Here is a 26,296-nt window from a genome sequence, read left to right on the forward strand (position 1 = left end):
CCCTGGTCAGTTCCTCAAAAAACCATCTCGTACACACTCCAGGAATTCATCTGCCATCGCATTTTTGCTAATTTGCTTTGCCCAATCTATATGTAGATTACAGTCACCCATGATGACTGTAGCACCCTTGTTACATGCATCTCTAATTTCCGTTTAATGCCATACCCTACCTTATCACTACTGTTTGGAGGCCTATAGACAACTCCTACTAATGTTTTCCACCACTGTTGCTTCTTAGCTCCACCCATTCTGATTCTACATCTAGATTTTCTAAGCCAATATCCTCTCTCACTTTCACACTGATTTCATCCTTAACTAACAATGCCACCCCACCTACTATTCCTTTTTGTCTGTCCCTCCTCTATATTGAGTACCCTTGGATATTCAGTTCCCAGCCTTGGTCACCCTGCAGCCATGTCCTCGTAATCGCAATCCTATTGTACCCATTTACATCTATTTGCACAGGTCTTAACACCTCATCTGAAAGGCAGCAACTCCAAAAATGCAGCACTCCCTCGGTGCTGCACTGGGAGCTCAGACTAAGTTTTGTCTCAGGAATGGGAATTGAACCCACAACCTTCTGACTTTGGGAAGAGTCCCACCAACAGAGACTACGCAGCTGAACTTAGGCTAAAGCTACAGAAAGCGACCAAAAGAATCCCGAAGGGGAATTTCCAAGCTTTCAGGTCATTTGCAAAAGTAGACAGCTTAGGAGGCTTTTCTATCCGCAGTTCCAAGTACTTTATCTACAGTGTAAATAGCAGTGTGCCCAGCTCTGATCCCTGGCATCCATTCATGGTGCTTTGCCATTTTGGCACGCCTTCATTCACAACCGCTTGTTACTTTCCCTGATTGAGCCAATGTTCAGTCTATCTCAGAGGTTCTATTCAGTTTATTCAGTTCTACGTCTATTAAACCCCCTCCCATTGAAGTACAGACCGGAATATTTATTATAATTTCAAGAGCCCTTTTGTGTTGGAGGGCATGCGGAGAATGGAAACCTCGCAAGATAACTCAATGCTGTTAGTGTAGCTACTTCTATCACCTGCGTACAGTACAGTCATCTTGAACTGACTGCAGCTATTATTGAGTATATTACAGTCAATTAGAAACATTATAATAACAACAGGTTCTTATCCCAACACAATCATCTCAAAGCACCGGGAGGGTTTGCTATCCAATTGCGTCAAGCACGTTGGATTGACAATTATGCTTTGCGATGAACAGAACCTTTCATGACTACAGAATCAGGGACAGCAGAATAGAAGATCTGTCATTGATTTTTCCTTGCAGACTGATCATTAACCCATTTGTGGTGTGTCATTACTTTAAGGATAAGACCAAAAGATCCAGAGTGGAGAGATAAGAATGTTTTTTTTTTAACCTGTTATGTTTTTATGAACTGAAATGCACTGCCCTAAAGGGTCATGGAAGCAACTTCAGTAGTAACTTTCAGAAGAGACTTGGATATAGTTGAAAAGGAGAAACTTACAGGGTTGGGGGGAAGAGCAGGGACAGTGATTGGAGCTCTTTCAAAGAGCCAGCAAAGGCAAAATGGGCCAAATGGCCCATTGCCTGCGCTGTACGAGTCTGTGAAGTCATTCCACAATAAGCCAACATGTTTGGCTTTCGAGCATCAACCATTTACATTGTGAGATGAATCCTAATGTTTGGCAGTGCTAAATTAATAGTCTGCATTCATTCAAAAACAGCAAATGTAGCTTCAAAACAACTATACATGCACAACCCTGCTCCTGGTCCAATAGCTTTCTGCCTTTCAGTGGACAATCTACCTGGACCAGCAAAGTGTGAGTACATGAGGGGAGAAAGCAGTAGAAGGATATGCTAACAGGGTTAGATAAATTCAGGTGAGAGGAAGCTTATGAGGATGATAAATATGAATATGTACCAGTTTTGCCCAATTGTCTCTTTCTGTGCTCTAAATTCTTTATATAATTCTGTTTATATCAAAGATTTGTCTCCAAAGGCAAGGCTGTGATAGAAACAATGGCCGGAATTTCCTGGCTCCTCTCGCCGACGGAATCTGAGTGAATGGACATTTGAATGATTCGCCTCATCCACCCCACACTGGGGCCAGAAAATCCCAGCAATGTAGATTCATATAAAAAAGACTTGCATTTTTATAGCACCTTTAATGACCAAAGGACATCCCAAAGTACTTTACAGCCAATGAAGCAGTTTTGTTTCGAAGTATAGTCACTGTTACAACGTAAGAAACACAGCAGCCAATTTGCACACAGCAAACTCCCACAAATGTGATAATGACTAGATAATCTGCTTTTATGATGTTAATTGAGGGATAAATATTGGCCAGTACACCAGGGATAAGTCCCCTGCCCTTTGAAACCACGCTATGGTACCTTTTACATCCACCCAAGGACAGACAAGTCCTCAATTTAATGTTTTATCTGAAAGATGACACCTCCAACAGTGTAGCATCCTCTCAACACCGCATTGGAGTGTCAGCTTTTTGATTTTTGTGCTTAAGTCATGAACTGGGACTCGAACTCAAAAGTTTTTAATTCAGAAGTGAGAGCCAAGCTGCAGCTGACAAAGAAGAGGGCCATTGAGTCCATCGTGCGATTGGAAACTAGGTTTAAAATGTATGCCTTTTGTATCTCTACGATTGCTCTGTAATGATTTATGATTCCCTTTCAATACAGGCGTTACGGAAGATTCTGTTTGGAACAGCAGTTCAAGTTTTCAACTATGAATGGAAGAAATCCCACTTCAAATTCCGAGATCCTTATTCAGACTTGGCGTATGCACTGGAGGCAGAAAGGGTCAGTGTTAGTAAAAACTGTACTTGTCCAAATGTGTGCCACATCATGCACAAACCCCTCACCACTCTTAATTACTGAGAAATCCACAGATGTTTCCTCATATGGACTCCAGGCTCTGGGGTAAACTTTCAACTTGCTGCCTGAGCGTTAACTGTTATCATGGATTGGCCACTCATTATGGAATCGCATCTGATTGTCATTTCAATTGATTCACAATGCCAGTTTTACACCCAGCTAGTAAGTTAAAGATCTGTCCCTCCGACCCCATAAGGGCAACTCCCAATTTACTTAATTCACACGAACTGCGATGGGCCATTCAGGATGTCCCTCCTGGCGGCCACCTCGCACAGGAACACCGCAGGGCACTCATCCAAAAACCGGGGGGGGGGGCCGAGTGCCCACCTGACCTGCCTTCCCGCCTGGTGTCTCCAGCTGCACTGGAAGCCATGACTTCGGTGTTCACAATGCTGCAAATATGTTCTTCCCTGTACCGTTTTTAAACCAGGTCGCCATTGGACCCTGTGGCCTACAGGCCCTCGCTCCTGCCCAGCCCTTCCCAACCATTGGGAAGACACATTTCAGGCTGGGCGGGCCTTAATCGGCCAGCCAGCGTGAAACCATGGCCAGGGGCCGATCGTGGGCTGTGGCCTGTTTCCTGGCCAGTCAGGTGCCCCCCAATCGCGCGTGTCACCAAGGGTAAAATTCAAGCCTAAGTGTATGTACCCTTATCCTTTAAATGGTTCCTCTGCATCAAGTCATTGTATCATGTTAAACACCTCGAAAGGGTCACCCTTCAGTCTTCTATACTGCAGTTGGGTTCTGGGTTGTAGGATTTTGGCACTGCAACAATGAAGAGACAATCAATTTGTGTCCAAGTCGGGATGGATTGTGATTTGGAGGGGAACCTGGAAGTGATAAACCTGGTGCCATTGTCCTTAACATACAGCACAGAAACAGGCCATTCAGCCCAACCAGTCCATGCTTGTGTTTACACTCCATTAAAGCCTCTTTTGTCATTTTGTCACTGTAACCATCTTTTCCTTCTTCCCTCAAATGCTTGTCTAGCTTCCCTTTAACCCCCTCAATACAATTCACTTCAACCACTCCCTGCAGTAGCACATTCCCCATTCTTACCATTCTTTCAGTAACGAAGTTTCTACTGAATTCCCTATTAAATTTCTTCTACTAGGTGGTAGAGGTTGTGGTTTAATGTTACATTGTCTAAACACACCCATTTAACTATTTTATGCTCAGTGTGTCATAGCAGATTAATAGGATTGTAATAAATAATATCAACACTATTTTGTTTTAAAAATTATTCATTCTTTTTTAAGGGTGGTACAAGGTCCATTCAGATGGCTGTGCAAGCACATGTTCTCAAGTACTTACTGTTCACCAGAAATAGTGAAGTGGAAAGCCATAACATTAAATGGTAAAACAATACTCTCACCTTGACTTATTTAGTAAACGTTTGAGAATAGTTGTGCGATGTTATTGATTGGTTTAATGAGTTTTTAGATGGTTCCATCCTACCTGGGGCAGAGTCTTTGGTTAAGTCCCATGGGAAGAATGTGAGAAGCACTGGAAGGGCTACTAACAGGCTTGCATCTGCCTTGGAACCAGAGGGGAATACATCTTAAACAAGCTAGTCCCCTATTTACACATCTTAGAATTAACATTATCAACCCTCCAGAACTGTCCTGGAATCTCCAAGAATAGTGCCTCCCAAATGTTTACCTGGTGTGACCCTATTTTGATGCCACAGATGGGGGGGGGTAGTGGGGCAGGGGGGAAAGGAGTTGAGCGTGCCCCATCTCTATCACCCTCACACCCCCATTTCTCCCTCCTTCACTCCCATCCCCTCCCCTTCATCCCCTCATCTCCCCCTCCTTCAGCCCCCATCTTCCCCTCAGTGGCCCCATCTTCCCATCCTTCACTCCCACATCATCCCACCCTTCACCCCCTCCATCTAAATGTACAAACTTACGAACATACGAAATTGGAGCAGAAGTAGGCCATTCAGCCACTTGAGCCTCCTCAACCATTCAATAAGATCATGGCTGGTCTGTTTGTGTTTTGAGTTCTACATTCCCATTTATTCCCAACAACCTTTGATTCTCTTGCCTAACAAGAATCTATCTACCTCAGCCCTAAAAATATTCAGTGACCCCGCTTCCACCACCTTCTGAGGCAGAGAATTCCAAAGTCGGACAACCCTTTAAAAGAAAAGTTTCTCCTCATCTCTGTCCTATAAGGGTGACCCCTTAATTTTAAAATAGTGCCTCCTAGTTCTGGACTCCCCCACAAGAGGAAACATCCTTTCCATGTCCACCTTGTCAAGACCATTTAGGACCTTATATACTTCAATTAAGTCACCCCTCACTCTTCCAAACTCCAGTGGAAAGAAGCCCAGCTTGAACAGCCTTTCCTCATAAGACAATCAGTTCATTCCAGGTATCAATCTAGTAAACCTCCTCTGAACTGCTGCCAATGCATTTACATCCTTCCTTAAATAAGGAGACAAAAACTGCACACAGTATTTGAGATGCCATTTCACCAATACCCTGTATAACTGAAGCATAGCATCCTTACTTATATGTTCAATTCCTCTCATAATAAAGGATAGCATTTCATTAGCCTTCTTGATTACTTGCTGTAGCTGCATACTAACTTTTTGTGACTCATGCACAAGAACAATGTACCTAGATCCCTCTGCACCTCTAAATTCTGCAGTCGTTGTCCTTTTAAGTAATAACCTGCCCTTTTATTCTTCCTGCCAAAGTGAACAACTTCACATTTTCCAATATTACACTCCATCTACCAGATTAGTGCCCACTCATTCAACTTAAATGTACCTGTCTGCAAATTCCTCATGTCTTCTTCATAACATACTTTCCTACCTATCTTTGTGTCCTCTGCAAATTTAGCTACCTTACCTTCATTCCTCTCATCTAAGTCATTTATGTAAATTGTTTTAAGTTGAGGCCGCAGCACAGACCCCTGCGGGACCCCACTAGTCACATCCTGCCATTTATACATACTCTCTGTTTTCTGCCAGCCAGCCAATCCTCTAGCCAGGCTAATATGTTATCCCCTATGCCATGAGCTTTTATTTTCTGCATTAGGAGCAGGAATAGGCCATTCAGTCCCTCGTGTCTATTCTGCCATTCAATAAGACCTAATTTTAACCTGGTATTCCTGCTTATCCCTGATAACCTTTCACCCCACTGCTTATCAAGAATCTATCTACATCTGTCACCCCATATTTACATCATTCAACCCCATAAATTCTTCTTCACCCCATCTCCCCTCTTACACCCCTCATCTCCCCTTCCTTCACCCCCATCCCCTCCTCTTCAACCCCCATCTGCCCCTCCTTCACCCACCATCTCCTTTCCTTCACCCCCATCTCCCTTCCTTCACACCCCATCTCCCCCTCCTTCACCCCCCAAAACTTGCAACTTGGACCAAGAATTAAAGATTAGTCTCTTCGACACTATTGTGAGCAACACAGGGAAAACCATAGCAGTGAATGTTTCCTTTTTTTCATTTTCTTTGATCACTTTGGTCTATTGGTTGTAAAAATATTGCTGATGCGAGAAAGGTGTTTTAAGGGGTGGGGCAGTTGGAGGTCGGAGGTCATATGATGAAACCTGGAGGAATGGGTTCAACCAAAGTTGGCCACCAGGTTAGAATTAGAGCAGGAGATAGTTGGATGAATCTTGAGCCTGCAGGGAGAGGAAGAAGGTGCCTCCATGATGAGGTGCCCTCAAACGCCAGGATAAGTTTCATTTTAATGTGTCGAGGGCAGGCAGGCCCTAATTTGTCCAGCATCATTTCAAAGCCAGGAGGGGGTGGCCTTTGCCAAGGCGGGACCCTCCACGGGTCATGGAGAGCCTTAAGGAAAGCACCCCTCCCTTCCACCCCCCTCCCCCTACTCCCTTACAACCACATCACCCCCCACCCCCCCACCGCCCCCCACCGACTGGGGAGAAAGTGGCTGTTAATTGGCCAATAAATTGAGTTAATTGGCCACCCATCTCTGATTGGTGAGTGGCCACACTGCTGAGGTTCCTGCCATCAAGAGTATCCCATGCCTGTGAGAAATTATTGGACTTTCCTCCTGACACCTTCCGCCAGCATGTTCTGAGGCCTCCCATCTTCCAGCCCATCTCCAGAGGGCTGGTAAGATCCACCACAGTGTAGGTAACATCATGCCAAATAGTGATTGGCCTTATCTGTATTGGAGGTGCTAAAGCATCCACATAGCAGTAAGCCCTCAGTTGACATCCACCATTTGACTGTAAAGTTGGTCATGGATGGAATGAATCTACAACTGGTGTCTCACGTTTTCTGCATTCTTTTGCAGCCTGCTTGGAGTGAGCCATAAGGAGCAAGAAAATGCATTGGCAGCAGCGCTTTCTGACATCCTGTGGATAGCAGGGGAAGGAGCTAAGAGCTTTGTTTGTTTGGTGACCACTGACTGTTATTTCGCTCCTACAATTGACTACAAAATGGACAGCTACACAGAGAGAGTAAGACCCATTCCCACACATACATGACAATGCAAAGTTAAAACGTTATTTTATTTGAATTGTGTATAATTTATATATTGTAAATTTTGCAAAGTATCCTATTCTTTAAATGAGATTCCAAACCAAGATCCAGTTTTCCTGTTCATTAGGTATGAGTAGCACTGTCGAAGAAGTGTAAGGAATTATCTCCCTTAGCTCTGCATCAAAGATCACTCCCATTGCAACCTGTTTTGCCCGATGATAGGAATATTACTTTACATGCACAATATCTGGTATACAGCACAGTTAAACAATTGTTCCTATATTTATTGCAGCATTGCCTAAGGATTTTGTTTAATTCATTCACAGATGTGAACATCACTAGCAAGGTCAACATTTATTACCTATCTTTAATTTCCCTTTGTTCTTGAGCCACTGCAGTCCGTGTGGTAGATCCACAGTTCTGCTTGGGAGGGGGTTCCAGGATTTTAGCCCAGCAACAGTGAAGAAATGGAGATATATTTCCAAGTCAGGATGATTTGTGATTTGGAGGGGAACTTGCAGGTGATGATGTTCCCATGCATCTGTTGCCCTTTGATCTTCTAGGTATTAAAGGTTGCAAGTTTGGAAGGTGCTGTCAAAGAACCCTTGTGGGTTGCTGCAGTGTATCTTGTAAATGGTGCACAGCCGAGCCACAATGTGCAATTTTACTAAAATAAATATACTTATGTACCAGATATTTAGTGTAGTGTTGCCTAGGGGTCGAACACTTGTTTCCCTGTTTATGCAAAACCCTTTCATGATCTTTTAATGAGCAGAAGGGAAAACACTGTCAGGACAAATGTTGGCCATAAAATTTGAAAGAAGTTTATTAACAGTAACAGATAACCAGTAACAAGAGATAGTGCCGCAGCTTGTAATTTTTTTTACAAGTTATTTGAACCACATTGTTGCTCATATATATTATATATATATAAACTATAGGGCACTTCGCTTCTTATGAATAACTCTCAGCTACCAATTAGAGAATCTTGAGACACATCCTCCAGTTGGGCTACAGAATAGCTATGCAGAATGAAACTGACAAACCAGGAGCACAGCGACTAATGTTTACCTCTCAAACCATTAAATGTTAAACAATTGGGCTACAGGAAAACAATAGCTATGTCCCATAGATGAATCAATTTTAATCAAATTAACATGATAGTTGCAGAAACACTACCCACACCACCACCATCCATGCTCACCACCGGTGCAAGACCCCAGGGTATTTGCATGTGTTGCCTATAGCGCCTTACTTTGACAGATTTCAGGACAAAGAATGAAGTATGGCTTAATCTGTTTTCTGACTGTTCTGTAATCACAATGTATTTGAACTAGAATAGTATCTGGGAAGTCATGGTTTGCGTATCAGACTGTAATGTGTATCCTCTTTAACCTCTGAAAAGCAAGATGGCAGTGGTGTGTTACAGATCACTCAGGGAGTTGAGTTGCCATGGCAGCAAGCACTTTTACAAGCATGTTGTAGCCTGGAGCTATGGATAGTGATGGTAGAAGTTCCAATGTTCTTTCCATCGTATGGCTGATTAGGAATCTCCCCAACTCTTACCGCCTGTCCTTGGAATGTGTCAGAATGATTTGCAGGTTGATATTCAACCTGTTAGGCTATGTTATGAACATGCCTTCCTTGGTCATCAAGTCCTGGGGTGGAACTCAGTCTGAGAGCTTCTGGCTCAGAGGCAGGGATGCTACCTACCGAGGCACAAGACCAAAAAGCCAGATAGCAGTAACCAAATTTAAAGTGACCAGATGTGTCTTTTAAATATTAAAAGTATAACAGCTTTCTTATGATTTGACTTGTGAAAGATCTCCCATTCACTAAACTGCAGTGTTATTTATGTGAGTGAAACGTGGTATGATTGAACACTCAAGAGGATAAATTCACAGGACAATAGAGATGTGATTAGGTTTCAGGCAAGGTTTCTTAGCTCTCTGAAATCAATTAAAGATTGTAATGGACAGAGATGAGAGAGAGACTGGAATCCCAATACCCTTCCCTTACAGTCCGTTATCAGTGTGTTTCTTTGAAAAAGAAGATGTGTATGCTACTTAACCCCTGAGTGTGTGATCAAGTGGAGTAACCAGCAGCAAGCTTTTGTGGGTTTAAATAAAGAGGATTATTTATTCACGCATTCACCCTGAAAGTCTAAACGTTACATCACTCACACACATACATGTATGAAAGATACAGTTCCAAGAAGATAGTGCACTTTTACCAATTACAAATAAAGAAACAACTTGTAAGTTATGTTTTGGCTTGTCTTAGGAAGAAGCATGTTGTGGGCCCATTGAGGAAGACATTTTCGCTCCTGAAGTGGTAGGCTAGGTGGATTCAAATAGCTGGATATAGGGTAGATGTAGGGCAGTGTGAGATAGTTCCCGTGAAAGTAAGATGCTCAGGCTGCTTAAGGGAATAGTTGATACCACTTGAAAAGAGCCCCATTGATTACAGACCCCATTTCTTCAGGGTTCTTACTGACCTCTTGACAAAGTTTCTAGGGAGTACAGTAGAGCCATTGTGAGAGTCTACTCCCAGATGTTTCTGAAAACTTACCCTAAATCTCTGATGGGAAATCATAATCCGTCAGATATCTTTGGAGTGGCCTGTGCTGCTGCCTCACATTGATCTCATTTTTCTTTAGCTCCAGCTCTTCAAATTCACAGAAAAGGAAAAACTGCAGAATTTCATATCTGAACATATAAACTGTGTAAGTACTGAAACGGGCACTTAATTGCTATTATAAAATGAAACTATGCAGTGGCATATTAGTTCAGTTTAATGAAAGAACGAGATTTTAGAAGGGTTGCTGCAATTAGATGGAAGCCATTGAGTGTCTACAAATTGCATTTCTATAGCGTCCTTAATGTAGCAAGACATCCCAAGGTGCTTCCCAGGAGTATAAGCAAACAAGTCTGACACTGAGCCAGTTAAGTTGATGTTAGGAGAGGTGGCCAAAAGTTTAGCGAAGATTTAGGATGAAAAGAGCATATTAGAGGAAGAGAGAGAGATAGAGAGGTGGGGAAGTTTAGAGAGGGAATTCCAGAGCTTGGGGCTGAGGTAGCTAAAGGCTCTGCAACCAAAAGTGGAGCATTTAAAATTGAGAACACACAAGAGGTCAGAATTTGGAGCTGCACAAAGATCTCATGAGGCTGTGGGGCTTGGGGAGGGGTGAGGCCATGGAAACAAGGATGAGAATTTTAAATTCAAGACATTGCTTAGCTGGGGGCCAACGCAGTTCAGGAACGCAACTCTGGAGAAGCGGTGGAATAAAAAGAGAAATTTGATGTTTTAGCAGGCAGCATCTTCAGAAGTGACAAAATAAAGCTGTTGAGGTCACATTTAAATGACAGTTAAAGCAGCAACAGATGTTAACAAAAAGTTAATAAAATTACTTCGCCTGTGATGAAGTCAGCTGACAGAGAGGGTTTTACAAAATTATAATTCTGTTTATGTCGTCAGGTTTTATAAAATGTATTATTATTACGCACAATAATGCCTGGTGCCACTTGTGACCCATATGTATTTCATCTCTGATCCTTAGACGAGCACATGCTTCATCTACCCTGTTGTAACCGGGGTGCTGTGCTGTCATCCCTCTTTCTCTCTCTGACAAGTAAGAGGATTTAGAAAAATAAGATAGGAAAAATAGCATGATGAAAGAAAGAAAAAATTGCATTTATATTGCGCCTCTCAAGACCACTGGACAACCCAAAGTGTTTTTGAGGCTATGATGTACTTTTGCAGTGTAGCGACTGTTATAACGTAGGAAATGCAGCTGTCAGTTTTTGCACAGCAAGCTCCCACAAACAGCAAAGCAATAATAGCCAGATAATCTGTTTTCGTGATATTGATTGAGGGATAAATATTGGCCAGGACACTGGTGTTAACGCCTCTGCTCTTCTTGGGGCTTGCACACACAGCATTTTGACTCGGGCAGCAGTGCTACCAAATAAGCCACAGATTCATGCTTCCTTAACACAAGGAAAAGAGTTCTGACAAAGCCACGTAGGGGCCAAAGTTTCTACAAGACTGTTAGTTCTGTAACGTTTGTTCCTCCATTTACAAAATGCCTGACTTCTAACTGGTAAGCACCCATGGGTGGCGTATTTGAAACCAAGAAACCATTAATATTAATATTAATGAAGTGAATGTACTATCGCCAAGTTTGCGGATGACACAAAACTAGTTGGGAAGGCAAGTGGTGAGGATGAAACAAGAGTCTACAAAGGAATATAGACAGGTTAAGTGAGTGGGCAAAAACTTGGCAGATGGAATATAATGTGGGAAAATGTGAGGTTATGCACTTTGGCGGGAAGAATAGAGGAGCTGAATATTATTTAAATGGAGAAAGACTGCAGAAAGCTGCAACACAGAGGGATTTGGGCGTCCTCGTGTATGAAATCACAAAAAGCTAGCATATAAGTTCATCAGGTAATAGTAAGCAAATGGAATGTTGGCCTTGGTTTCAAAGGGAATGGAGTATAAAAATAGGGAAGTCTTGCAAAAACTATACAAGGCACTAGTTAGACCACACCTAGAATACTGTGAACAGTTTTGGTCCCCTTTTCTAAAGAATGATATATTGGCTTTGGAGGCAGTCCAGCAAAGATTCACTAGGTTGACTCCAGATATGGAGGGATTTTCTTATGAGGTAGGTTGAGTAGGTTGGGCCTGTACTCATTGGAGTTTAGAGGAATGAGAGGTGACTTTATTGAAACATATAAGATTCTTAGGGGGCTTGACAGGGTAAATGCTAAGAAGTTGTTTCCCCTTGTGGGAGACCCTGGGACCAGAGGGCATAATCTCAGAGTAAATGAGTTGTCCATTTAAAACAGAGATTAGGAGGAATTTCTTCTCTCAGAGGGTAGCGAATCTGTGGAATTCTTTACCACGGAGGGCTGTGGAGTCTGGGTTGTTAAGTATGTTCAAAGCTGAGATAGACAGATTTTTAATCAGTAAGGGAATCCAGGGTAATGGAGAAAAGGCAGGAAAGTGGAGTTGAGGATTATCAGGTCAGCCATGATCTCACTGAATGGCAGAGCAGACTCGAGCAGACTCGATGGCTACTTCTGCTCCTATATCTTCTGGTCTACAGTCTAAGCTCAGCGTTGATGGAATTGTCAGTGCAGATTTATTTTTAATTCATTCATTCTTGGGATATGGCAGTCGCTGGGAGGTCAGCTTTGATTAGCTGTTCAAATTGCCCTTGAGGAAGTGAGGGTGGGCCTTCTTCTTGAACCGCAGCAGTCAGCATGGTGAAAAAACTCCCACAGGGATGTTCCAGGATTTCTGTCCCAGTGACAATGAAGGACCAGTTGAATTTGTATTGCATTCTTCTGATTCGGCATTTCTGAGAGTAGGACAGAACAGAAATGGAAGGTCTACAGAACCAGGTCAAGGAGGCTAATGTAAACTGTGATTTGCTAATTATTAACTCTTTGTGGCACCATCGCTGCAAATACTTAAAGCCATTAATCTTCACTGTGCAGTAAGGTGGAGTGCAATATTTATTGGTTGAATGCTGTTAGCAAAGAAAGAACAAACCAAAGGTGGATCTAAGTTGTCCTTAAAGCTCAAAGTGTAATCCCATGAGATAATGTAATTTAGTGTTCACTCCATATTTATGAACTGCTCATTAAGGTTTTAGCTGTGGATTGCACTCTCACCTCTGAGTCAGGAGATTGTGGGTTTAAGTCCCATCCCAGAGATTTGAACATAAAATCTAGGCTGAAACATCTGCGCTGTACACTGACAGAGTGCTGGAGCGTTGCAGGTTTTGTCTTTTGTATATAACACTAAACCGAGGCTCTGCCTGCCCTCTAGGCATAAAAGATCCCATGCCATTATTATAAAGAAGGGAAAGAAAGTTCTCCTCATTGCCTCGTTTATCCCTCGACCAACAGATCAACAACCGCAACAACAGATTATCTGGTCATCATGACATTGCTGTTTGTTGGAGCTTGTTGTGCGCAAATTGGCTGCTTTGTTTTCTACCTTATGACAGTGACTACGATTCAAATAAAATACATAATTGCTTGTAAAGCGCTTTGGGATTGTGAAACAAGTAGTATAAATGAGATCTGAGCCATTCGGTGTATCTGGTATTTTTTAAGAAGTTGAAATCCAGGTTGTAAAATATGAGTGGCAAAGCCAGGTAATGGGCTCCTATAAGATTTCTCTGTTACTTTAAGAGGCAGAATTCCATTTAAAATCCATTTAAACCTTAGTTAAAATAGCAGGCAAAGGAATTCTATATGATCACATCAAAACATTTGCCACCACACAGCCTGATTTCAAGACAGGTGCAATAGCATTGTTATATTCTGCTTGTATGAAACTGTGGTGTTAATTAATAAACACTCTAAACTTCCATTTCCTCTCTGATCAGTTTAAAGGTGAAGGAAGTCATGCGATCATTCTCTTCCTGTACAGTTTACTCTTGTCAAGGACTCTGGAAAGGTAAGAGAGTTGAGGAGCTGATACTAGTGTGGGATCTAAATCTTTCAAAAGTATGATACCATTTCTGCAGAAAAGTTTGGGAGCGTTAAATTTATCAGGAGTTGCACAGGAGATCACACAAGCTAAGAATTGTTCACGGAGAGAAGAGAAAACTTGATGTACAATAGCAATTTAATGTGCAGTACAAGTTAAATGTGTAAAATGATGGGTGAAATCTTCCGGGCCCACCTGGAAGCTTGGCAAGCGGGGAACTTAATTTGGTGTGAGGCCAAAAATCAGCTCCCTGATGACGGGATGAACATTTGCAATTTCGTTCTCGGGAGTTTAAAGGCGGGTTGAGCTTCCCAGCAAACGATGCCGGAAAGCTATGCTAATGCAAGTCATGCACGCTCATTAAAAGGCCAGCTCACCAAAATTAATTTCCCTCTCCAAATTAAATGCCCCGCCAGTGAGAAATTAGAACATTCACATTTACGGCCGCTTATAAGTGGCGTGCACCTGGTGAGGTAGGCTTCTTCCAAGATTAACAGTGAGTTTTCGCTGTATTGCCCTCTTTGGGGAGCATCTGTAAATGCCAGCCTATGCTTGAGACCAGGCGGTGGCAATGCAAGCTGCATGGAGGATGACCAAGGGAGGATGTATGTTTTTCGAGGGGTGTTTAACCTCCAAATCCACTCACTTAATATTAATTTGTTCTTTTGAGGCTTTAACCATTCAGGCAATAGGAGAGAATCCAGTGATATAACTCAGGAACATTTATGAAGCAACCAAAGTAATACCTAACAAACAAGGCAGTGAGTTTACTGGCTTAACACAATTTTTGATGCCCGATTCGGCCTAGGGAAGATGCTTTTTTCCCTCTCTCTCTCGAGTTCCATGGTCTTCTGCACCCAGCTTTCGTTGTCTGCTTGTAGTTTTGGTGTTTGCTTATTTGAGATATGAGACTATGGTATCTAGCCCTACTGATTAACATTTATACTTATCAACCCAAATGTTTAATTGATGCCTAGGTGTCTCATAGAATTATTATCTATCTGCCTGTGCTTGGTATAAGTTAATTAAAATATGTAAAAGATTACAGACTGGTGTATAGCCTTACAGGGATTACAAAGTTACAGATGTTACATAACGTCTACATAAGTACATATAAAACTCAGTGCATAGAGATGACTGGTGTATCAAACTTAAGGTAACAGGATACAGATACAAGATACAGCCTAATACATTAAGTGTTCATAAAAAATAAATGTCACAAGAACTACATAGCAACGAAAACTGATTACAGAAATTAACTCTAAGCTTACAGAATGGCTACATATTTACAATACTACAAGTTAATAAGACTAAGGCAGTCCTGGAACCTTGCAGCTATTTTACTTGCAATATGGGGAGATGGTGGCATTGTGGTATTATCACTGGACAAGTATTCCTGAGACCCAGGGTAATGCTATGGGGACCTGCGTTCAAATCCCAAGATGGCAGATTTGAATCTAATAAAAATCTGGATGACCATGAAACCATTGCTATTATCATTAAAAACCCATCTAGTTCACTAATGTGTTTAGGGAAGGAAATCCGCCATCCTTACCTTCATGTGACTCCAGACCTGTTGACTCTTAAATGCTCAATGAACAGGGCAGTTAGGGATGGCTAATAACTGCTGGCCTAGCCAATGATGCCCATGTTTGAAGTACCATGACACAGAGTTTTAGAACTAAGTGTTCAACCTCATAAGATTCCAGATGCTTTGGAGCCATGCATTGATTGGGAGTAGTGGAAGAAGAAAAAATTATATTTAAGTTGCCCTATTTGCCCTTTTATACTTCTGAGTCTTTCTTTAACACTTCCTCTCTCCCTGTAAGATGCATCAGGTCTCTATTAAGTGCTTCCTTCTTAAGATTTATAAAGTAATAAATGATGGCACAGCTCATTGCAGCATTAACTGTGTCCCAGTCTCAACAGACCCTATTGTTCTGATGCATTTCTGTCAATTTCTCAAAAGTGAAAGCTGCATATGAATCTGTTTGACTTGCTTTGAAGGGGTTTTGGGGTTATTTCTGATGTATTGTCCTTTCTTACAGGCTCCATAACGATATGGACAACACAACCTCTCATCTCTTGCAGTTAAGCCTGGGAAATTTCATTTGCAGACAAGTAAATATTAATATCTTAAACTACATGTTCCTTAAAAAGAAAAATCTGGTGGGGGTCGCCATCCTGACTTGCACCATGTCCTGTTTATCCATCATCTCTGTGCTCACTTACCAATATTGGCTCGATAGTCTGGCAACATTTCAGCTTTAAAACTCTTAACCTTGTGTTCAAATTCCTCCCTGGTCTCACTCTTCCCCACCTCTGTAACCGCCATCAGCCTGACAACACTCTGAGTGCTCTGCTCTCCTCCATTTCTGACCCCTTGCACATACCTGAATTCCATCGCTACACCATTGGCAGCCATGCCTTCAACTGCCTAGGCTATTAGTTCTGGAATTCCTTCCTGAAAACTCTCCACCTCTCCTTCTCTTTTTCTTACTTTCAGACACTCCATAAAGCCTACCTCTTTGACTTGTCCTAAAAACTACCTATGTCAAATTTTGTTTTACAACACTCCTGTGAGGCACCTTGGGGCATTTTACAATGTTAAGGGCTGTACAAATGCAAGCCATTGTTCTTCTTGTTGGTGGTTGTAATGGCAGCAGAGATGCAGCAATTGACCATGAGCACTCCAGCGCTGGAGGGAGAACAAATTACCCAGGGGCTCCTGATCCTGAACTCCATCTAATTGTTTGAACAACTGTGGTGTTATCAACAGTTGAATAGCTTGTTGGCAACAACTTTCTACATCCAGGAATCAAGAATACCTTCTTGGGTGAGATACCTGAGGGTACCTGGCACCCACATAACAACATCCAAGAAGAAGTGAACACTTTCAGGACTGAGATGGGGAGAAAGTTTGAAGTGGAAAAGTTGACATCTAGATAAGTGCTGGTATGTTACAGGTCACTCAGGGAGTCCATGTTCCTGTGGCATCATGCACTTTATACATGCATGTTGTTGTCTGGAGCTATGGATAGTGATGGTAGAGGCTCCAATCTTCTTTCCATCACATGGCTGAACAGGAATCTCTCCCACTCTTACTGCCAACCATTGGTGTGTGTTGGAAGGATTTGCAGGTTAATACTCAACCTGTTTGACTGCACTATGAATACACCTTCCATGGCCATCATGTCCTGGGGTGGGACTCAAACACAGGGCTTCCAGCTCAGAGGTAGGGACACTACCCATTGTGCCCCAAGAGCTCCAAAAGCTAGATTAGCAGTGTCCAAAAGATCACCTATGAGTGCCTTTACATCCAACCCCCATCTAATTCTTCTCAAATTAAATGCACAATGTCACTTTACAAGTATGATTGCAGTTTGGAGTTGAAATTCACCATAATACATATTAGCTTTTTGCACTTTATTGAGATGAAACTCAAACTAGATAAGTGTTTCTGTTGCAGACCCTCAAACTCCTGAGTCATTGCAGGATGAGGAAAGGCTGCTCCCTGATTGGCAGACGTAGGCCAATCAGGAAGTAGCCTTTTGGCAACCAGTAGTTCCAACCCAGGGAGTTTAAAGAGCTGAGGCTGAATCTTACCAGTTGTTTGAGTTTTGAGACAGGGGAAGGATAGGAAAAGTGAAGGAAGGGCCTGAGGATGATGGGAAGATGGGATGGGGGGGCGGGGTTTGATTTCTCGTGTTTTGCAGATTAGAACATTTGCATATGTGGCTCGTATGTTTTTGGCTGTGGAGTGTTCTGGATTGTTATTTGTATGGAAGTGGTGATTTTCATGTGCGCAGCATTGCATTTCTGTGCATGCGGCCTTGCAATTTTTGAATTTTTGCATTTCAATTTTTTTGCATGGAGTGGTTTGGATTTCCTGGTCTGAATCTTCTGGTCAGTGTGCGGGGACGGGCCCCACTTGCCTGCATGTACAATGACGCGCAGTGATGTCGGGTGTGCGTCCCAACATCACCGTTCATCATTCCAATCCTCAGTTTGGCAGGCGCGCAGCGGAGTTGGCTATGCACCTGCTGACCTGTCAAAGGCCTATTAAGGCCATTAATTAACTAATTAAGCTGATTCACAGGGCTGCCCATCCAACCTTAAAGTTGGCGGGGGGGTAGGTGAAGAGCCCAGACGGCCTTCGTATTTTTCATGGAACTTCATCCACGGGTGGGATGAGGTTTCATGAAGGTTTTATAACCTGAATAAAAAATTTTAATAAAATTCACAGACATGTCACAGCTCACGTGACACTGCCACATGAGGGGACATGTCCGAATAATTTTTTCAAATCTTTTTTTTGGGTTTTCACCATGAAATTAAACTCCCTGAGGTAGCTCCGTGCCTCAGGGTGATTTCTGCAAAGAGCGCAGGCCCTGACTCTCCCTCCTCCCCCTGCCTGCTCAGATAGCGCTGAGCGCTTCCCAGTGTGCATCACACTGGGCAGGCATTAGTTGGACCGCCCACATAAAATGGTGGCACACAGCCAACCGCAGGTAGCGATAAGCTGTGCATCCGCCCGTGCCCACTCCAGCCCCGCTTGCATGACGGGGAGAAAATTCTTCCCCCTGTGTTTTGGGGGGTGTGTTTCTGCACAATCATCTGGCCTACTCATCGAGTTTGACATAAAGGTCAAGTCTTCAGCTCCAAAAGTTTGGACATTCCGGCTTTAGGATACTGAGTGGGATAGTGTGTCAAAGACTGAAGACTGTCTACCTCTCACTTCTAAGCTCATATTTAGCCGAGGCAGTAAAGGTATCCATTCTTAATTAGCACATTCGTTTAGATAATATCACCAACTTTAACACCTATGTGTTCTTTTGTTCTGTTGTTTGTGACATCTTTTGATGATCTGCTTCTATCACTGCTTGTTTGTCCCTACAACCACACCAACCCCCTCCACTTCTCTCTATCTCCCCCCACCTATACCCACCCCACACACACCTTAAACCAGCTTATATTTCACCCCTTTCTTGGACTCACTCAAGTTCTGTCGAAGGGTCATGAGGACTCAAAACGTCAACTCTTTTCTTTTCCACCGATGCTGCCAGACCTGCTGAGTTTTTCCAGGTAATTCTGTTTTTGTTTTGGATTTCCAGCATCCGCAGTTTTTTTGTTTTTATTTTTTTGTTTTTATAGCAGTAAAGTTAATAGTGTCCCATTGGTCCAGGTTCTCATTGACATTAGTTTGGCTAGTCACCATCAACAGTATAAGACACGCCTCAGACCAAAGGAAAATTCTTTGGAATGATCGTTTCGAAAGGTCTGTCTAAAATGCAGATGTCACGCTGATGAAACTGAGGGTAAAATTGAAATATAATGTGCTGTGATTCTTCACTGAAGATCTCTCATGATGCTTTTACAGTTATGGGGCAACCAAGGGAAAGAAAGAAGGAAGAGAAAAGAAAAACTTTTATTAGCGTAACACCTGCTGTGGCCTCAGGTCATCCCTAAGCATTTTACAGCCAATAAAGTACTTTTGAAGTCTAGTCACTTGTAATGATGCAATCAGTCAGCAAGATCCCACATGAAGCCATGAAATAATGACCAGATAATTTGCTTTTATTGATGCTGTTTAAGGCAGACCTCCCCTACTCTTCTTCAAAACACTGCATTGGAGTTTTTTTTTTATTGCTACCTGAGAGAGTAAATGGGACCTTGGTTTAACATCTCCTGTGTGAGACAGTACCTCTGCCAGTGCAGCACCCCCTCAGTCATGGGATGGAGTGTCAGCCTGGATTTTGTTCTCTAATCTCAGAAGTGGAGCTTGAAACCATGGTCTTCTGAGTCAGAGGCAAGAATGGAATCAGCATATGACCTTACAGTCAACAGACATAGAAAGTTTCACTTTATGGGTCTTTGAATTCAGTTCTGGAAATAAAAGCCTAGTGTCCAACTCACAATGCTATCCAGTCCTTCAAAAAAATCACCTTTTTTTAAACCTTGGGAATATGCTGGTTCATGATGATTCCTGTAATCATAAATGAGTAAATGTGTTTTGGTTTTGTATCATCCACATAGGCCCTTATAAACCTAATGCTCACTGGGAGAGCCAGTCCAAATGTTTTCAATGGAGACCTTCAGTATGATGACCAAGGTGCCCTGCTTAAAGAATCACATCATGGAGTCCTTGCTCGAAGTGATGTGGGCTATCTCTACTGGAACAGATATGAGTTGGAGCATGACAAGCTCCCACAGGTAACTTTTTAAAATATTCTCTGATGCTGCAAAGCTGGGAATGTGTGTAATTTGTGTTGAAGGGGAGGGAAGTCTTTGGTGAGATTTTTATCCCAAAACAGGACCACTATATTGGGCTTTCCATGAAATCCAACAACATTGGGCAGGATTTTTCAAAGATTGCACATTACCATGGTTACTGCTGGGTCATGACTAGTTACAGTCTGTGTAACCAAGAAACGAAGTCTTCTTTCACACCTCTTTTTATAAGATTCATAGAATTATAGCATGGACACAGGCTTTCCGTCTGTGCTGGTGTTTATGCTCCACACAAGCCTCCTCCCATCCTACTTCATCTAACCCTATCAGCATATTCTTTTTACTCATTCTTTCACAGGATATAAGCATTGCTGGCAAGGCCAGCATTTGTTACCCATCCCTAATTGCCCTTGAGAAGCTGGTGATTGTAGTATAAAGGATTAATGTTAAATATGTAAATATATAGCCTGCATTAAAAATGATGTAAGATCATATGATAACAGAACATGGAGAGATAGTTCTATGTAGAGCCTCATGTAGAGACTTTCTTGTAAATAGTTAGAGTAATATTCAATAAAAAATAGAGTTTGTTAACAATATCACCTCCAGCTTTAACTGAAAGTCCAGGATCATAACTACCACATAGCAGCCTAAAAACAACAATAACAACAATAACAGAGTGGTGAGCCACTCCATGTGGTGCAGGTACACCCACAGTGCTATTAGGAAGGGAGTTCCAGGATTTTGAACCAGTGAGAGGCTAGTCCTTTCTCTTTCATACACTTATTCTACTTCCCCTTAAGTCCATCTATGCTTTTCACCTCAATTACTCCTTATGGTGGTGAGTACCACATTCTAGCCACTCTCTGGGTAAAAAATGCTTCTCCTGAATTCCTTATATATTCATCAAAAAGGCCTTTGGAATACAATTTCTAACCTATCTGGGCCCTGCAGTCACTCTGACATTAGCACACATAAACGACCAGGTGAGGCCACTCAAAGGATTTTCTGTTTATGACACCACACATTAGGGACCAACTTCTTAAAGAATTCTTTGAAGTTAATTAGGTAAAGAGGTTTTAGAGATCTGTGCTTAATGTGGTACTGCATTCCCTCGTGGATCAGTTCCAGTACAGCTGGAGACTCCTTGAATGTGGTTAATGGCATATTTCAGCTGTGAGCTGTAAAGATACCATGTACACAGTTTATCGAAGGTCACAATCACAACACTGAAGCATGGGCAAACACAGTTACTGAAAATGTGCCCTGGTGGCCCTGGTAAGATCCTGAACGGTGCTTTCTTCATACAGGGCTATAAACATGCAAACTTCACTGTTGACCTTTCTAAGCAGGAATTAATGGCCACTTCAGGGCCTCTTCCCACCCCCACCACAATTTTTCAGCTGGCAAAGGTCAGGTACAGGGGGGGAAATGGCCAGGAGGGTAACCTGCTTTGGACTTGAGCAAGAAAGGGAGGAGTGCCTCCTTCACGGGCCCTCTTTTGCAATCAGCAGCTCCTCTTGAGGCTACCTCCCTCATGTGCGCCCTCCTTTGAGGTGCCCCCTCTCTCCTTTGGCAACCCATCACCCAAACCCTACCTCCTCACCCCTCTCAGCCCATCGCCTCCTGTTCCGGCCTTGCCAAGAGCTCCCCAGACTTGCCTTGCATTTAGTTCCTGGCTCTTTTTCAATGGGACTGGATGCAGTCTCGGCAGTGGTCACTGCATCCAGTGGCATTGCTTGGGCCAGTGAGCTGCTGGCCAATCTGATTGGCGGGCAGCTCTCAGAGGCATGGCTTCTTCTCCAGGTGGGGGGAGAAGGCATCCCTCCAGCCAATTAACGCTCTTCCGAGCATTAACTGGCTGAAGGGCAGCCATCGGGTGTGGTGGTGAGATCACTGCTGACTTTTTCAGTGCCAGGGCGAGAAACCCTGCCAGCTGTTAAATTCTGCTCAGGGGTGTTGGACTAATTGGATAGCTCTTGCAAAGAGCTGGCACTGGCAGGATGGGTCGAATGGTCTCCTTGCCCGCCAGATGAGCGCATGAATGCATCTCCCATTTGTTTTGCGTGCGTCACAATGTCATGTGCCCCAGAGACAGTGGAACTCTGGGACATGTCCAACTATCCCCCCCGTCAACCTTAGGTTTCTTTTAACACTGACAGGGACCCAGTGGCTGTTTGTTCTTTAGCCGTCTCAGCGACCGCTGCTACAGAGGTCAGAGAATCTAGTGAAAGCTGGTACAAGAAGAAAAGATGCTACCTTTAATCTTCAACTTGATTGATTAACATTAGAATGGTTTCTGTTGCTGATCTTGTTATTTTCTTGTCCCAGGTTGGAAGCATGTTGAAAACTCCAAAACTCCCCATATGGCTGTGCAACATTAATGACACTTTCAGTGTGCTGTTCAACACCAATCGACTACTCTTGTCTGACTGGAAAATGGAGCACCTCTTCGATCTGTACTTTTACAGTGGCCAGCCTATACAGACAAAGACAGTCACACTAACCATAGGTACAATTTTGAAATTTAATGCAAAATCTGTTGTTAGCTTTGGTTCAGTGCTGGCATTCTGGGTTAGATGGCATGGGTTCATGTCCCACTCTCAAAATTTTGGGCACAAAATCTAAGCTGACATTCCAGTGCTGGGGGAGTGTTGCACAGTCTTTCAGATGAGACATTAAACCAAGGTCCACATCTGCCCTCACAAGTGGATGTGTAGGATCCCACAGTTTTTAAGCAGAAGTCTTGGCTGCGTTTTTTATACCTCAGCCAACATCAGGTATTATCTTAGCATTATCTGTGCTATCTGTGGAATCCTGCTGTGCGCATATTGGCAACTGATTTTCCCACATTACAGCAATGATGATACCTGCAAAGGTATTTCTTTTGTGTGAAGTGCTGTGGGGTGTCCTGAGGGCATTATAGGCACCTATAAATGCAAGTTCTTTTTTATTAATTGTGAATACAGCGTGTCAGTTTCTTCCTCATTCATACACAATGTCCAGCTTGTGAAATCCCATACAACGACTGCCAAAAGCATAACAGGTGGTAACCCGAATGGCCAGTCCCACTTAGCCAGGGAATCCAAGTAAGAGGACAGGGAGAATTTCTGTGTGCTCTCCCATTGTAACTTTATCAGGCAACTGACAAAATGCTGAAGAAACCACACAAAGGGATTGAGACACTGTTGCTCTGAGTACATAGGGGAGCTTCCAATGATTTCCCAGCAAGGAACTGCCAGAGCAATTCCACTTCATTGTTTTAACTTAACATTCCCAAATATTACATTGTTTTCTCAGCTTCATTGATTCTGCCGTGTTATTTCTGTGTGATTTCAGTTCTTTCTCTTTCTCTTCTCCCGAGCTCTCTGCTTCAAGAACACCTGCATTTCATCTTCCAGTGTTTGTGCTAATCATTCACCATTTAGACCTGGCATCCCTCAGTGTTCCTTCCATCCCACTATCCACAGAATTTTCAAACCTTAATTTTAATCATCTTCTCTTGCAGATACTCACTCCCATCACTGGGAAGAAGGAATGCACAAGAAGGTAGGAGATCCTGAGAAAAGGTTCCCTTCAGTGGAAATGACAGTTCGTACCAAGTGGGAAGGAGCTGCTATTGACTGGAATGGAACTGTACCATTTTTCTGAAGGGGAATAGCAGGGGTTTGACAGAAGACTGTTAAACAACAACATATGACCAACCAACCATGTTGTATCGGGAGACTGAGGACCAGCAGCTCAAGTCCTTCATTGTCTGTCTACCTTCAGTTCCTTGGTACTGCACACACAGTCACAATACTGTTCAGTCACAGTTTCCATTAGCAGTTGAGCCATTCACATCCTTTGCAGCTGTTCCAGCTAAAAACACAATGGAGAATTCTCTGTTGATGCTAACCTAACAAAGGATTTGATTTGTTGACCTCCCATGGTTTGTACAAGAGGGCCAGATCTTGGGTAGAAGAGCATCTAGCTGTGTCTGCCATTAGTTAGACTTGCCTTTGCACCCTTCAGCTCCAAAAATATTTTGCCCACAAGTCTGCTGAACGTTTGCCAGGATAAAGGTACAATGAGGGCAACAGGACTTGAGTGACAAGGCAGTCAAGAGGGTATGTTCTTAACCAGTCAGACAGAAGGATTGGGAAATAAATACAGGAAGGACTGAGAAGGGGGGTTAAATAAAAGAAGTGATTTCAATGTCAAATCTGTTATAGAAAGAGAAATAGACAATAATAGAAAGATTGGAGTACAAGAAAGAGAAAAAGATAAAGGAAAAGTAAACAGATGACACTTAAAATTTGGCATCTTTTAGATTTCCCCAGAAAAATTCAAAACCTGAAAGGATAAGATTCAACACTTGTAATAGCTAATATTCAGAGCCAGAGAGATTGACTGGCAATAATAAACACTTATCAAGCTGTTGAAAGTTACTTAAAACCATTTGAAGGTAAGAAATAGGAACAGGCCAGCCTATCCTTTGGGCCAGCTCCACCATTCAACAAAATCGTGGCTGATCTTCAACTTCAACTCCACTTTCCCATCTGATCTCCATATTCCTTGATTTTCCTTGGAGTCCAAAATCTATCTATATTAGTCTTAAATTGTTCAAGAACTGAGTACCCATTGCCCTCTGGGGTACAGAATTCCAAAGATTCACAACGCTCTGAGTGCAGGTATTTCTCCTCTTTGCTGTTCTAAATGGCTGACCCCTTATCCTGAGAACATGGGCCCTAGTTCTAAACTCTCCAACCAGTGGGAATAGCCTCTCAGAATCTACCCAGTAAAGCTCTCTCAGAATCTTATGTTTCAATGAGATCTCCTTTCATTCTTCTAAACTCCAGAAAGCCTAGATCCATTCAGCCCAATCTCTTCTCATAGGACAACCCTCTCAACCCGGGAATCAGTCTAGTGAACCTTCCTTGCAGCCCTTCCAAGGCAAGTGCACCCATCCTTAGATAGGAAGGGCAAAGCTGTGCACAGTACTCTAGATAGGATCTGACCAAAGCCCTGTACTTTTGTAGTCCAAACCCTTTTGTAATAAAGGTCAACACACCACTTGTTGCAGTTTTTAAAAATTTTTTTATTTGTTCACAGGATGTGGGTTTCACTTGCTGGGCCATCCCAAAATCCCAAAAGCCAACATAGCATCACATTTGCAATTATAAGACACAACTTTCTGTGGCAGGTTTAATAAGCAAGCACAGCAATTTCCTAAAATAAATGGACAGATTAAGAGCAAGATGCTGTTTGTGAAACTGTTATTTGTATAGCAAATTCTAACCTGTGTTTTTTAATGGCAGCTATTGTAATTGGGCCTGACTGTCCTCCATTGTAACTGAACATCGAAATCATAGGATAACCCAAATACTGGCCCAGGTTTTTTCTAGGATGGAGGGCCTCTCGGTCGTGACGAAAATGGCGGAAGTGACCAAAAGTCCCGCCCCCAAAAATGGCACTTCCCATGTTCATGGGGGTGGGGCACATTTAGCGCATGTGCAATTTATGGAGGTGGCTGGCCACTAAATTCATCAGCTGCCTCCATTGAAGTGGGATTTTGGTAGGCCAGGAATGCAAAACCAAGTGTGCAGATTAGACCAAGTAAAAAAAAACTGAACTTTGTGGATGCATTTGGATAGCCAGGGTGCCCCTTTAGGAGAGGTAAGGTATCCCTTTGGATATGGGTCCTGGACATCTTTGGGGGAGGTAAGGTGCCCTTAGGGGTAGGTTAAGCATTCTTTAATTTGTTAAAAGTAGGCATAAATGCGCTTAAAAAGTGCATAAGCTCATTACTGTCAAGCTCATTGGAGCTGTCAACATACCCATCAAAATCAACTGTCAAAGCTGTCAAGCTGTCAAGGCATTTAAAAGCCCTGCCCTTTAAATCTTTGAAAAAAAAACGTCAGGAGTATTAAAAAAAATTCATTGCTTGCTATTTCACTCTGTCTGCTGACATAATCCTGAGAGTTTCCATTTCTGGATTTGTGCTGCATGATTAATTTCACAACCATCTATTATTACAGCAGTATTCCTGCCATTTCACAGTTTGATTGACAGGTACAAGGGGTTATAGATCCTTTGATGTGGGACTATGAATTCCAAGGCTTGTTGGTATAAGAGATTGTGCATTTGAATGAAATGTTTATTATAAGGTGTTATTTAGTTGAAGGAATGTAGTGAATAGGTTTTTATGAATG

General features: G+C 42.7%; 1 protein-coding gene across 1 annotated transcript in view; it reads left to right on the forward strand.

The window, feature by feature from the left end:
- mindy4b (MINDY family member 4B) overlaps positions 1–23,753 on the forward strand; it is a 45,623-nt gene extending 21,870 nt beyond the window's left edge. Inside the window, exons 6-14 of the mRNA XM_041204504.1 lie at positions 2,685–2,804; positions 4,139–4,236; positions 7,174–7,339; positions 10,021–10,086; positions 13,768–13,838; positions 15,920–15,992; positions 19,908–20,084; positions 22,434–22,614; positions 23,611–23,753. Of these exons, the coding sequence (XP_041060438.1) occupies positions 2,685–2,804; positions 4,139–4,236; positions 7,174–7,339; positions 10,021–10,086; positions 13,768–13,838; positions 15,920–15,992; positions 19,908–20,084; positions 22,434–22,614; positions 23,611–23,753 (1,095 nt within the window). The remainder of the gene's footprint in view (positions 1–2,684; positions 2,805–4,138; positions 4,237–7,173; positions 7,340–10,020; positions 10,087–13,767; positions 13,839–15,919; positions 15,993–19,907; positions 20,085–22,433; positions 22,615–23,610) is intronic.
- Positions 23,754–26,296: the final 2,543 nt, after the last annotated feature.

Source organism: Carcharodon carcharias, chromosome 2, assembly GCF_017639515.1.
Source record: "Carcharodon carcharias isolate sCarCar2 chromosome 2, sCarCar2.pri, whole genome shotgun sequence".
Lineage (NCBI taxonomy): Eukaryota > Metazoa > Chordata > Chondrichthyes > Lamniformes > Lamnidae > Carcharodon > Carcharodon carcharias.